Below are 12,788 nucleotides of genomic sequence, written 5' to 3'. Positions count from 1 at the left end.
TGGTATTTGTTAAGCGCTTACTATGTGCAGAGCACCGTTCTTAGCGCTGGGGTGGATACAGGGTAATCAGGTTGTCCCACGTGAGGCTCGCAGTCTTAATCCTCATTTTACAGATGAGGTAACTGAGGCACAGAGAAGTGAAGTGACTTGTCCACAGTCACACAGCTGCCAAGTGGCAGAGCAGGGATTCGAACCCACAACCTCTGACTCCCAAGCCCGTGCTCTTTCCACTGAGCCAGAAGGACCCGGGTTCTAATCCCAGCTCTGCCACTTGTCTGCCTTAGGACTTCACTGTCCTGAAATCACTTCACTTCTTGGGGCCTCAGTTCCCTCATTTGTAAAATGGGGGTTAAGCTTGTGAGTCCCATGTGGAACTTGGACTGGGTCCCACCTGATTAGCTTGTACCGACCCCAGGGCTTAGTACCGTGCCTGACACATAGTAAGAGCTTAACAAATACTGAAATAAAAAAAAGGAAATAGAAAGAAAAGCCAGACGCTGGGATGTGATGGTGTTTCCGGAGAAAGAAAGGACGCTGAATCATGCTCCCCTTAAAGCCAGATTCCCGCCATCCGCTCCTAGAGACAAGTCGCAGAGGGGATAGAGGAGGGAAAGGGGAAATTCAGGCTTCCCAGCAGAAGGAGCAGCAGGGGTGGGAGGTTGAAGGGGGGGAGTTGGCCTTGGGCCACGTTTCCCCTGCTGAACTTTCACAAATAAACATTTGCCACAGAAGGGATGATTTGCTTCTCAGCAAAATTTCAAAGCTGAGCCCCAGAGCCCAAGAGAAAAAGGGAGAGGAGGAGGGAGGAAGGAGGAGGGAGGAAAAAGGAGGGCGAGAGGATGGGAGGGAGAGAGGGAGCAGCTGCAAACCTAGGCCAGATCAGATAGGAAACATCCCAACTCCTCATCCGAAACTAAGACACAAACTTTTTACGAGGTGCGAAACCTCTCCCATGGCAGAGTCGCAGTAATGATACGGTGTGCCCGGCTCCAAGCTCACTGGTTTCAGTTGGGAGCGCGGGTGACGAAACACCAAGGGCAAACTTCTCTCCTCTCCAAGGCTCCCAGCTGGAGACATTATTATAATTATTATTATTGTTGTTATTATTATTACTAATAATGGTAATTAATACTAATAATGACACTTATTAAGTACTTCTTACGAGCCAAGGAAGCACTAGGGTAGGTTCCAGAAGATCAGAACCTCTCTGTCCCATCTGGGGCTCACATTCTAAGGGGGAGGGAGAAGAGGCAATGTATCCCTATTTTACAGATAAGGAGACTGAGGCACAGGGAAGTTTAGTGAATTTCTCACATTCATACACTGGGTGAGAAGCAGTGTGGTGGAGTGGATAGAGCCCGGGCCTGGAAATCAGAAGGTCACTGGGTCTAATCCCTGCTCTGCCACTTAATAATAATAATGTTGGTATTTGTTAAGCGCTTACTATGTGCAGAGCACTGTTCTAAGCGCTGGGGTAGACACAGGGGAATCAGGTTGTCCCACGAGGGGGCTCACAGTCTTAATCCCCATTTTACAGATGAGGGAACTGAGGCACAGAGAAGTGAAGTGACTTGCCCACAGTCACACAGCTAAGTGGCAGAGCTGGGATTCGAACTCATGACCTCTGACTCCAAAGCCTGTGCTCTTTCCACTGAGCCACGCTGCTTCTCTTGTCTGCTGTGTGACCTTGGGCAAGTCACCGCACTTCTCTGTATCTCAGTTACGTCATCTGTAAAATGGGGATCGAGACTGTGAGCCCCAACTGGGACAAGGACTGTTTCCAACCCGATTTGCTTGTATCCACCCCAGAGCTCACTTAGTACAGTGTCTGGTGCATAGTAGCGCTTAACAAATACCACAATTACTATTAAGTGATAGAGCCCAGGACAGAACCGAGGCCTCTTGACTGTCCCAGTCCTGTGGTCTTCACCACCAAGATCCACTGCCTCACTGAAACCTTTTAAGAAGATCCAATCACGTCAGATTCATGATCCTCTCCTAGTGTCCGGCATCTTTGGAGCTCTCCTTTGAAGCGACCCCTGCCATCCATGTCTCTTGAGAGGCACAGAACAATGTTCAGGTACGAGGGTCCGGAAGGAAAACGGAGTTTGTCTCCGATGGCTCTTTGCTTATGGCTGTGACCCTGGCTCTAATCTCCATGTTGGTTCCGAATTACAATCGATGCTTAGAATTCCTTAACTCCCATTCTCTCCCAGATCCCCTCCGATCTGGCTTCCGTCCCCTCCAGTCTACCGAGACTGCTCTCTCTAAGGTCACCCGTGACCTCCTTCTTGCCAAATCCAATGGCTCCTACTCCATTCTGATCCTCCTCGACCTCTCTGTTGCCTTTGACACTGTCGACCATCCCCTCCTCCTCCATACCTTATCTCACCTCGGCTTCACGGACTCCGTCCTCTCCCGGTTCTCCTCTCACCTCTCTGGCCGGTCATTCTCGGTCTCCTTCGCCGGCGCCTCCTCCCCCTCCCGTCCTTTAACTGTTGGAGTTCCTCAAGGGTCGGTTCTCGGCCCTCTTCTGTTCTCCATTTACACTCACTCCCTCGGTGAACTCGTCCGCTCTCACGGCTTCGACTACCATCTCTACGCAGATGACACGCAGAACTACATCTCCGCCCCTGTTCTCTCCCCGTCCCTTCGGGCTCGCATCTCCTCCCGCCTCCGGGACGTCTCCGCCTGGATGTCGGCCCGCCACCTAAAACTCGACGTGAGCGAGACCGAGCTCCTCATCTTCCCTCCCAGACCCGGTCCTCTCCCAGACTTCCCTATCACCGTGGATGGCACGACCATCCTTCCCGTCTCTCGGGCCCGCGATCTCGGTATCATCCTTGACTCGTCTCTCTCGTTCACCCCACGCATCCTATCCGTTACCGAGACCTGCTGGTTTCACCTTTACGATATCGCCAAGATCCACCCTTTCCTCTCCACCCAGACGGCTACCTCACTGCTACGGGCTCTCGTTATATCCCGACTAGACTACTGTGTCAGCCTGCTCTCTGACCTCCCTTCCTCCTCTCTCGCCCCTCTCCGGTCTATTCTTCACTCCGCTGCCCGGCTCATCTTCCCGCAGAAACGATCTGGGCCTGTCACTCCCCTTCTTAAACAACTCCAGTGGTTGCCTATCGACCTCCGCTCCAAACAAAAACTCCTCACTCTAGGCTTCGAGGCTCTATATCACCTCGCCCCTTCCTACCTCTCCTCCCTTCTCTCTTTCCACCGCCCAGCCCGCACGCTCCGCTCCTCCGCCGCCCACCTCCTCGCCGTCCCTGGGTCTCGCCCATCCCGCCGTCGACCCCCGGGCCGCGTCCTCCCGCGGTCCCGGAACGCCCTCCCTCCTCACCTCCGCCAAACTGATTCTCTTCCCCTCTGCAAAACCCTACTTAAAACTCACCTCCTCCAAGAGGCCTTCCCAGACTGAGCTCCTCTTCTCCCTCTACTCCCTCTACCACCCCCCTTCACCTCTCCGCAGCTTAACCCTCTTTTCCCCCCATCTCCCTCTGCTCCTCCCCCTCTCCCTTCCCATCCCCTCGGCACCGTACTCGTCCGCTCGACCGTATCTATTTTCATCACCCTATTTATTTTGTTAATGAAATGTACATCGCCTCGATTCTATTTAGTCGCCGTCGTTTTTACGAGATGTTCTTCCCCTCGACTCTATTCATCGCCATCGTCCTCGTCCGTCCGTCTCCCCCGATCAGACCGTGAGCCCGTCAGACGGCAGGGACCGTCTCTATCTGTTGCCGACTTGTTCGTTCCAAGCGCTTAGTACAGTGCTCTGCACATAGTAAGCGCTCAATAAATACTATTGAATCAATCTATTGGTAATATTTATTGAGTATCCTAAATCCTGGAAAAGAGCAATATAATAGTAATAATAATGATATTAAAGCACTCAGTCACCTTGGCCTCTCCTATCTTACTTCCCTGATTCGCTCCTCTAATGTCAACCTACTCATTGTACCTCGATCTCGTCCGTCTCGCCACTGACCTCTCGCCCACATCCTGCCTCTGGCCTAGAATGTCGCCCCTCTTCATATCTGACAATCACTCTCTCCACCTTCAAAGCCATATTGAAGGCATATCTCCTCTAAGAGACCTTCCCGACTAAGCCCTCATATCCCATTCTCCCACTCCCTTCTGTTTCAACCTTGACATTTGGATTTGCAACCTTCTCTCAGACCCTCAGCACTTATGTACATATCTGTAATTGATTTATTTATATTAATGTCTGTCTCCCTCTCTAGACTGTAAGCTCACTGTGGGCAGGGAACCTGCCTACCAACTACGTTATATTTACTTTCCCGAGTGCTTAGTATAGTGTTCTGCCCACGGTAAGCACTGAATAAATATGATCGATTGATTGGATAATGATAATAATAATAATAATGGTAACAGTGCTAAGCATTTACTATGCATCACACCCTGTTCTAAGCGATGGGGTAAATACAGAGATAATTAGATCAGACAGAGTCCCTGTCCCACTTGGGGCTCACAATCTGAGGGAAGGGGAGAACAAAGTGTGGCTTATTGGAAAGAGCATGAGCTTGGAGGTTGGAGGACGTGGGTTCTAATCCCGGTTCTGCCACTTGTCTGCTGTGTGACCTTGGGCAAGCCACTTAACATTTCTGTGCCTCAGCTTCCTCATCTGTAAAATGGGGATTAAGACTGTGAGTCCCAAGCAGGGCAACCTGATTACCTTGTATCTACCCCAGTGCTTAGAACAGTGCTCGGCACATAGTAAACGCTTAACAAATACCAACATTATTATTATTATTATTATTATTACCCCAGTGCTTAGAACATGCTTAACAAATTCCAACTATTAATCCCCATTTTTGACTTGTCAGCTGTGGGACCTTGGGCAAGTCACTTAACTTCCCTGTGCCTCAGTTACCTCATCTGTAAAATGGGGATTAAGACTGTGAGCCTCACGTGGGACAACCTGATGACCCTGTATCTACCCCAGTGTTTAGAAAAGTGCTCTGCACACGGTAAGCGCTTAACAAATACCAACACCATTATTATTATTATGAGAAAACCAAGGCACAGAGAAGTTTAGTGACTAGCCCAAGGTTACACAGCAGGCAGGGGGTGGAGCCGGGATTACAACCCAGGTCTCTCGGCTCCCAGGCCTGGGCTCCTTAAAAGGGAAAGTTGGAATGTACAGGAGCCTGGGGTCCTTCCACTAGGCCACCAATCAATCAATAGTATTTATTGAGTGCTTACTTTGGGAAGAGTACTGTACTAAGCGTGGGGAAGAGTACAACAGAGTTGGTAATGATAATAATAGTACCTCGATTTCACTGACACGGTCCTCTCCTGGATTTCCTCCTATCTCCCTGGTCACTCATTCTCAGTCTCTTTCGCGGGCCCCTCTTCTGCCTCCCACCCCCTAACTGTGGGGGCCCAGAAAGGCTCAGTTCTGGGTCCCTTTCTATTCTCCATCTAAATCCACTCCCTTGGAGAACTCATTTGTTCCCATGGCTTCAGCTATCACCTCTACGTGGATGATTCCCAAATCTACCTCAGCAACCCTGATTCTTCTCTGCAGTCTTACATTTCCTCCTCCCTTCAGGACATCTCTACTTGAATGTCCTGCCAACACCTCATTTTTAACATGTCCAAAACAGAACTCCTTATTTTTCCACCCAAACCCTGTCCTTCCTCTGATTTTCCCATCACTGTGGACAGCACCGCCAGTCTTTCTGTCTCACAGTCCTGTAACGTTGGCGTTTTCCTCATCATTCAGCCCACATATTCAATCTGTCACTAAATCCTGTACATTCCAACTTTACAACATCGCCAAAATCCGCCTTTTTCTCTCCATCTAAACTAATAATAATAATGCTGGTATTTGTTAAGCGCTTACTATGTGCAGAGCAACTGTTCTAAGCACTGGGGTAGATACAGGGTCATCAGGTTGTCCCACGTGAGGCTCACAGTTAATCCCCATTTTACAGATGAGGGAACTGAGGCATAGAGAAGTGAAGTGACTTGCCCACAGTCACACAGCTGACAAGTGGCAGAGCTGGGATTCGAACTCATGACCTCTGACTCCCAAGCCCAGGCTCTTTCCACTAAGCCACGCTGCTACTGCCATGTTCATCCAAGTACTTATCCTACACTACTTGATTATTGTATCAGCCTCCTTGCTGACCTCCTAGGGTCCCATCTCTCCTTATTCCAGTCCAAACTTTAACTCCGCTGTCAGGATCATTTTTCTACAGAAATGTTCAGTCCGTGTCGCCCCATTCCTCGAGAACTTCCAGTGGTTGCCCATCCTCCTCCTCATCAAACCAAATCGCCTCACCATTAGCTTCAAAGTTCTCCATCACCTTACCCCTTCTTACCTCACCCTCTCTCTTTCTACATCCCAGCCCACACATTTTGCTCTTCTATTGCCAATTTACTCACTGTACCTCCATCTCATCTATCTAGCTGCTGATCTTTCATTCATTCAATCATATTTATTGAGCACTTACTATGTACAGAACACCATATTAAGCACTGGGAAAGTGCAATACAACAATAAATAGTGACAATCCCTGCCCACACTTCACTCATGTCCTGCCTCTGGCCTGGAACGCCCTCCCTCTTCATATCCAACAGATGATCTCTCTCCCCACCTTCAAAGCTTTACTGAAGGCACATCTCCTCCAAGAGGCCTTCCCGGACTAAGCCCCCCTTTTCCGCTGCTCCCCATCCCCCCCCCCATCGCCCAGACTCGGTCCCTTTTCTCCACACACACCACCCCGCCACAGCACTGGTGTATTTATAATTCTAATATTCAGGAAATCCCCCTGAAGGCACACTCACACATCGGAGAGAGTCTGCCAGGGAGAGGAAGAGACCCTGCTGCCTATGCACCGATGACCGACCGGGTCTGGGGTCTGTTAATTGAGAGAGGGTCTTTGTTTTTTGCTTTTTTTTTTAATTTGCTAAGCACTTATTATGTGCCTGGCACTGTACTAAGTGTTGGAGTAGATACAAGATCATCAGTTGGAACATAATCCAGGTCCCACACTGGGCTCACAGTCTTAATCCCTGTTTCACAGATAAATGGGGCCCAGAGGAGTGAAATGACTTAGCCAAGGTCACAAAGCAGACATGTGGGATTAGAACTGGGGTCTTCTGACTTTCAGACCCTTGCTCTCTGCACTACTCCACCCTGCTTCTCAGGCTCCGATGCTTCTCGCTTGGGTGTTTCTCACTCGTCCGTCCACTCATGCTTTCTCGGACTTTAGTTCTGGGGGGCTACCAGATGCGGAACAGGACTCCTCTGCAGCCAGAGGGACAGGCAAACTCTCAATTAGGTCCACAGGTTAGATTATGAAATCTGGCTCTGACAGTCCAGTTTATCAACTTTTCGGGTAAAAGTAAAATAATTACTATTAATTTGAAATGAATAGAAATTAATTACAAAGCAGCATGACCTAATGTAAAGCCTGGGCCTGGAAGTCAAAGGTCTAATCCCAACTCTGTTAACTGGGCAAGTCACTTGGATAAGTCACTTCAATTTTCTGTGTCTCAGTTTCCTCAATCAATCAACCATGGTATTTATTGAGTGCTTACTATGTGCAGAGCACTGTTCTAAGCATTTGGGAAAGTACAATACAATGGAATTAGCAGACCCCAGGCCCAATAGTCAGAAGGACCTGGGTTCTGATCCCTACTCTACCACTTGTCTGCTCTGTGACCTTGAACAAGTCACTTCACTTCTCTGTGCCTCAGTTACCTCATATATAAAATAGGGATTAAGACTGTGAGCCCCATATGAGACAAAGACTGTGTCCAAACTAATTTGTCTGTATCCACCCCAGTGCTTAGTACAGTACTTAACACATAGTAAGTGCTTAATGAAAACCACACTTTTTATTATTATGAGTTTACAGTCTGAAACTGTAAAATGGAGATTAAATACCTGTTATCCCTCCTACTTAGACTATGAGCCCATGTGGGGCAGGGACTGTGTCTAACTGGATTATCTTGTCTCTACCCCAGTGCTTTGAGCAGTGTTTGTCATATAGTAAGTGTTTAAAAGACACCATAAACAGTGACAGTTGAGTATTTGTTAAGCATTTACTGTATTCAACCACTGACCTGGAACGCCCTCCCTCCTCACAGCCGCCAAACTAACTCTCTTCCCCTCTTCAAAGCCCTACTGAAAGCTCACTTCCTCCAGGAAGCCTTCCCAGACTGAGCCCTCCCTCTCCCTCTGCCTGTCCTCCCCTCCCCATTCCCCCTACTCCCTCCCTCTGTTCTACCCCCTTCCCCTCGCACAACACTTGGGTATCTTTGTATATATTATTACTCTATTTTATTAATGATGTGTATATATCTATGATTATTTTTTATCTATTTTGATGGTAGTGATGCCTGTCTACTTGTTTTGTTTTGCTGTCTGTCTCCCCTTTTTAGTCTGTCTCCCCTTTTTAGACTGTGAGCCCATTGTTGGGCAGGGATTGTCTCTATTTGTTGCAGAATTGTACATTCCAAGCGCTTAGTACAGTGCTCTGCACCCACTTCTGCTCAATGAATATGACTGAATGAATGAATTGTAAGCCCTGAAGTAGGTACAATGAGAGCAGAATGGACTTTGTCCCATGTGGGTGGAGGGAAATCACGTATCTCATCCCCATTTTTACACATGAGGAAACTGAGACCTAGAGAAGTTAAGTGACTCATTTGAAGTCACACTCTCGCCAAATGGTAGAGCTGGGATTAGAACCCAGGACTCTTGACTCCCAGACCTGTGCTCTTTCCTGTTGGCAAAGGGGATTCCTAGACCACAAAGCGTAAGGGAGCACAGTGCTCAGGAGGAGTGTGTGGGTGTGTGTCTGTGTGCATGCACACACATGCTTGAGTGTGTGTGTGTTTGTGTCTCTGTGTATGTGTTTGTCCTGCCTAGCTGATTGGTAGGACTAATGATGGAGCTAGTATCCCAACTGAGCTATAATTATTAATTATAATTCTGCATCTGAACTCAAATAATCTAATATTTAAGACTTGTCAGTTGGCCAGAGTAAAAGCAATATGAAATCTGTCTTCTCTAGAAAGTCAGCCTGTGGAGAACCTAGAAACTGCCCTGGGGCCCTGCAGAAATCACAGTGTGTTCCTTTCTACTCTCTTAATCAAGCAGAAACTCTCCTTTGGAGCCCCCAGCTCTCTGTCTTTAATAGCAATAATAATAATTATGACATCTGTTAAGTACTTACTAGGTGCCATTCACTGTACTAAGCACCGAGTTAAATACAAGCAAATCATGTTGGACACAGTCCCTGCCCCATACGAGGGCTCACGGTCTCGATCCCCCTTTCACAGATGAGGTATCTGAGGCCAAGGGAAGTGAAGTGACTTGCCCTGGGTCACATAACAGACAAGTGGTGAAGCCAGGATTAGAACCCATGACCTTCTGACTCCCAGGCCTGTGCTCTGTCCACTATGCCCTGCTGTCTTTGCAACATCCTCTGACACACATCCTGTTCCACGCACGCTTCGGCAGACCCACCGCCCTCTTCTCTAAGGACAATCACATTAGAAGAGAAACTTAACCCCAAAATAAATGAGCGGCCAAGCTCCTTAGACCAGGAACCCAGCGGCCAGCTCAATTAGGAAGATTGATTTCCTCTGATACGCAGATGCTGAAACCAAGCTCCTGTTACATTATACTCTCCCAAGCGTTTAGTACAGTGCTTTGTCGAAAGTAACCGCTCATTAAATTCAATAGAATGACTAAATGAAGTCCTCAGAGAGTAGTTCTACTAACGGAGAGGATGATAAAATGTTAGCACTAATAAGAAAGGTATTGCGGCCAAATCAGATTGTGGATTCTAGAAGCATTTCATCTAACAATTTCTCCTCTTTCTCTCTGTGAAGAATTTCTAACACATTGCAGGCATTCTGTGTGGTCTTTGCTCTCTCAACACCTATGCCCCCATCTCCTCACCTTCCTCAGCCCACAGGAGCAAGAAGGGAAAGACATAATTATCGCTATCTGGGGTGGTTGAATAAATCTTGTCTTATGCCGTCGAGTGGCCTTCGATCCATAGCGACGCCAAGGGCGCATCTACCAAAACACCCTGCCTCCAACTGCCATCGTCTGGTCGTGTAACCATAGAGTTTTCTTGGTAAAAATACAGAATACAGAAGTGGTTTACCACCACCTCTTTCCGCGCAGTTAGCCTAAGTCTCCGCCCTCGACTCTCTCCCGTGCCGCTGCTGCCCAGGACTAGAGGCAAAAGAGTCTTCACTAAATAATCTCTCCAACTTCCTTCCAGCGCAGGAGGAAGGAGGAAGCCCTGATGGGGACTGCCTTTAAGTGGAGACTATTTTCCCTCTTTGAAAAAGAGTCATTTCTGATGGTACCTTTTCTTTTTACACAGAGACCCCAGGGCCCGGCCCAGGACTCACCCCCACTGGCGCCCCGTGGATCCACCCAGGTCTCACCCACCAGGGATCCCAGGGACCCACATAGATCTCTTCCACCAGAGACTCCCCAAACCCACTCAAGACTCACCCCCTGAGTACCCCAGGGACTCACCCAGGATTCACCAACCGGCAACCCAGAGAACCCATCCAGGATTATCAAGCAAAAACTCCTCACTCTTGGCTTCAAAGCTTTCCATCCCCTTGCCTCCTCCTACCTCACCCCCTGCTCTCCTTCTCCAGCCCAGCCCACATGCTCCGCTCCTCTGCCGCCCCTAACCTCCTCACTGGGTCTCCTTCTCGCCTGTCCCGCCGTCGACCCTTGGCCCACGTCTTACCTCTGGCCTGGCATGTCCTCCCTTCTCTCATCCGCCAAAATAGCACACTTCCCCCCTTCAAAGACCTACTGAAAGCTCACCTTCTCCAGGAGGCCTTCCCAGACTGAGTCCCCCCTTTCCTCTGCTCCTCCTCCCCTCCGCATCACCCCAACTCCCTCTCTAAGCTCTACCCTCTTCCCCTCCCCACAGCACTTGAGTATATATGTATATATTTATTATTCTATTAATTTTATTAATGATGTGTATATATCTATAATTCTATTTATTTACATTGATGCTGTTGAGGCCTGTCTACCTGTTTTATTTTGTTTTGTTTGTTTACCCCCTTCTAGACTGTGAGCCCATTGTTGGGTAGAGATTTTCTCTATTTGTTGCTGAATTGTACTTTCCAGCGCTTAGTACAGTGCTTTGCACCACAGTAAGCGCTCAATAAATATGATGGAATGAATGAATTCACCCCCCGGAGACCCCGAGGACACACCCCGAACTCAACCGCTGGAGCCCCATGGATCCAGCACTTAGAACAGTGCTTGGCACATAATAAGCAATAATAATAATAATGATGATGATGATGACATTTGTTAAGCACTTACAATGTGCCAAGCACTGTTCTAAGTGCTGGGGTAGATACAAGGTAATCAGGTTGTCCCACGTGGGGCTCAACGACCTTATCTGTAATATGAGGATTAAGACTGTGGGTCCTAAAACAGTGACTGTGTCCATCCCGATTACCTTGTATCTACCCTAGTGCTTATTACAGGGCCTGGCACATAGTAAGTACCGAACAGATAGCGTTAAAAAAAAAAAAAAAGGAAAGTGGGCCCGAAGCTGAGAGCTCCTCTTTAGCTGGAGAAGAAAAAAATGGAAACTGAGTCCCGACGGTGTGAGACATTTCCCAAATCAAGCCTGCGTGATGGGCAGCCCGTTAAGTTCTGGCCAGACCCCCAGCCATCCCTGCAAAAGACCCGTGATCTTAATCCCCATTTTACAGAGGAGGTTAATGAGGCCCAGAAAAGTGAAGTGACTCGTCCAAAGTCACATAGCTGTTAAGTGGTGGAGCCGGGATTAGAACCTACAATCGCTGACTCTCAAGCCCGTGCTCCTTCCGCTAAACCACACTCCTTCTTCAATCCATCATCATCACCCAGAATTCACCCATCAGGGACCCCACAGACCCACTCAGGCCTTCCCCACCAGGTATCCCCACGGACCCATCCAGGACTCACTCCATGGATCCACCCAGGATTACCCACGAGGGACCATGGAGACCCACCCGGTTCTCACCCACTGGGGACCTCGAGGACCCACCCAGGTCTCGCCCACCGCGGCCCCCATGGACCCACCCAAGACTCACCCAGCGGGGACCCCCACAGATCCACCCAAGGACTCACCAGCCGAAAGAGTTTAAAGATGTCCACGTTGGCGTAGAGCCGGTCCTCCAGTTCCTGCAGGCGGCTCTGGGGCAGGGGACACAGGGCATCCTTCACGGCCAGTGCCCCCCTTCGCCGACTGAAGAGGATGAAGCGCTCCAGCAGGGCCTCGCTGCAGGCGATGGCCTTCAGCTGCAAGTCCGGGACCCCCGAGGCAAACTGCAGTCAAAACCAGCATGGTCCTTTTGCCACCAGGATTTCCTCAAGGAGGGCACAGAGAGTCCAGCCCAGCCCCCTGGATTGGACACAACACCCACCCTGGCCCGCGTCTGCCCCCGCTCTCTTACAGCCTCGGCTGGGATCACGGGTCTTTTGCAGGGATGGGTCTGGCCAGAACCTAACGGGCTGCCCATCACGCAGGCTTGATTTGGGAAATGTCTCACACCGTCGGGACTCAGTTTCCATTTTTTTCTTCTCCAGCTCAAGAGGAGCTCTCAGCTTCGGGCCCACTTTCCTTTTTTTTTTTTTAATGATATCTGTTCGCCACTTACTATGTGCCAGGCCCTATGATAAGCACTAGGGTAGACAAAAGGTAATTGGGATGGACACAGTCGCTGTCCCACATAGGGCCCACAGTCTT

The 12,788-nt window shown here is 49.1% G+C and overlaps 1 protein-coding gene across 1 annotated transcript in view; it reads right to left on the bottom strand.

Annotated features, from left to right (window-relative positions):
• The window catches only part of ABCA4 (ATP binding cassette subfamily A member 4), a 224,271-nt gene that overhangs the window by 181,669 nt on the left and 29,814 nt on the right, over positions 1-12,788 (bottom strand). The window contains exon 6 of the mRNA XM_029063580.2: positions 12,170-12,367. Within this exon, the coding sequence (XP_028919413.1) occupies positions 12,170-12,367 (198 nt within the window). The remainder of the gene's footprint in view (positions 1-12,169; positions 12,368-12,788) is intronic.

Source organism: Ornithorhynchus anatinus, chromosome 4 (genome assembly GCF_004115215.2).
Source record: "Ornithorhynchus anatinus isolate Pmale09 chromosome 4, mOrnAna1.pri.v4, whole genome shotgun sequence".
NCBI classification, from domain to species: domain Eukaryota; kingdom Metazoa; phylum Chordata; class Mammalia; order Monotremata; family Ornithorhynchidae; genus Ornithorhynchus; species Ornithorhynchus anatinus.
Note: the sequence above shows the minus strand (reverse complement) of the source record. Positions and strands in the feature narration are given on the sequence as shown.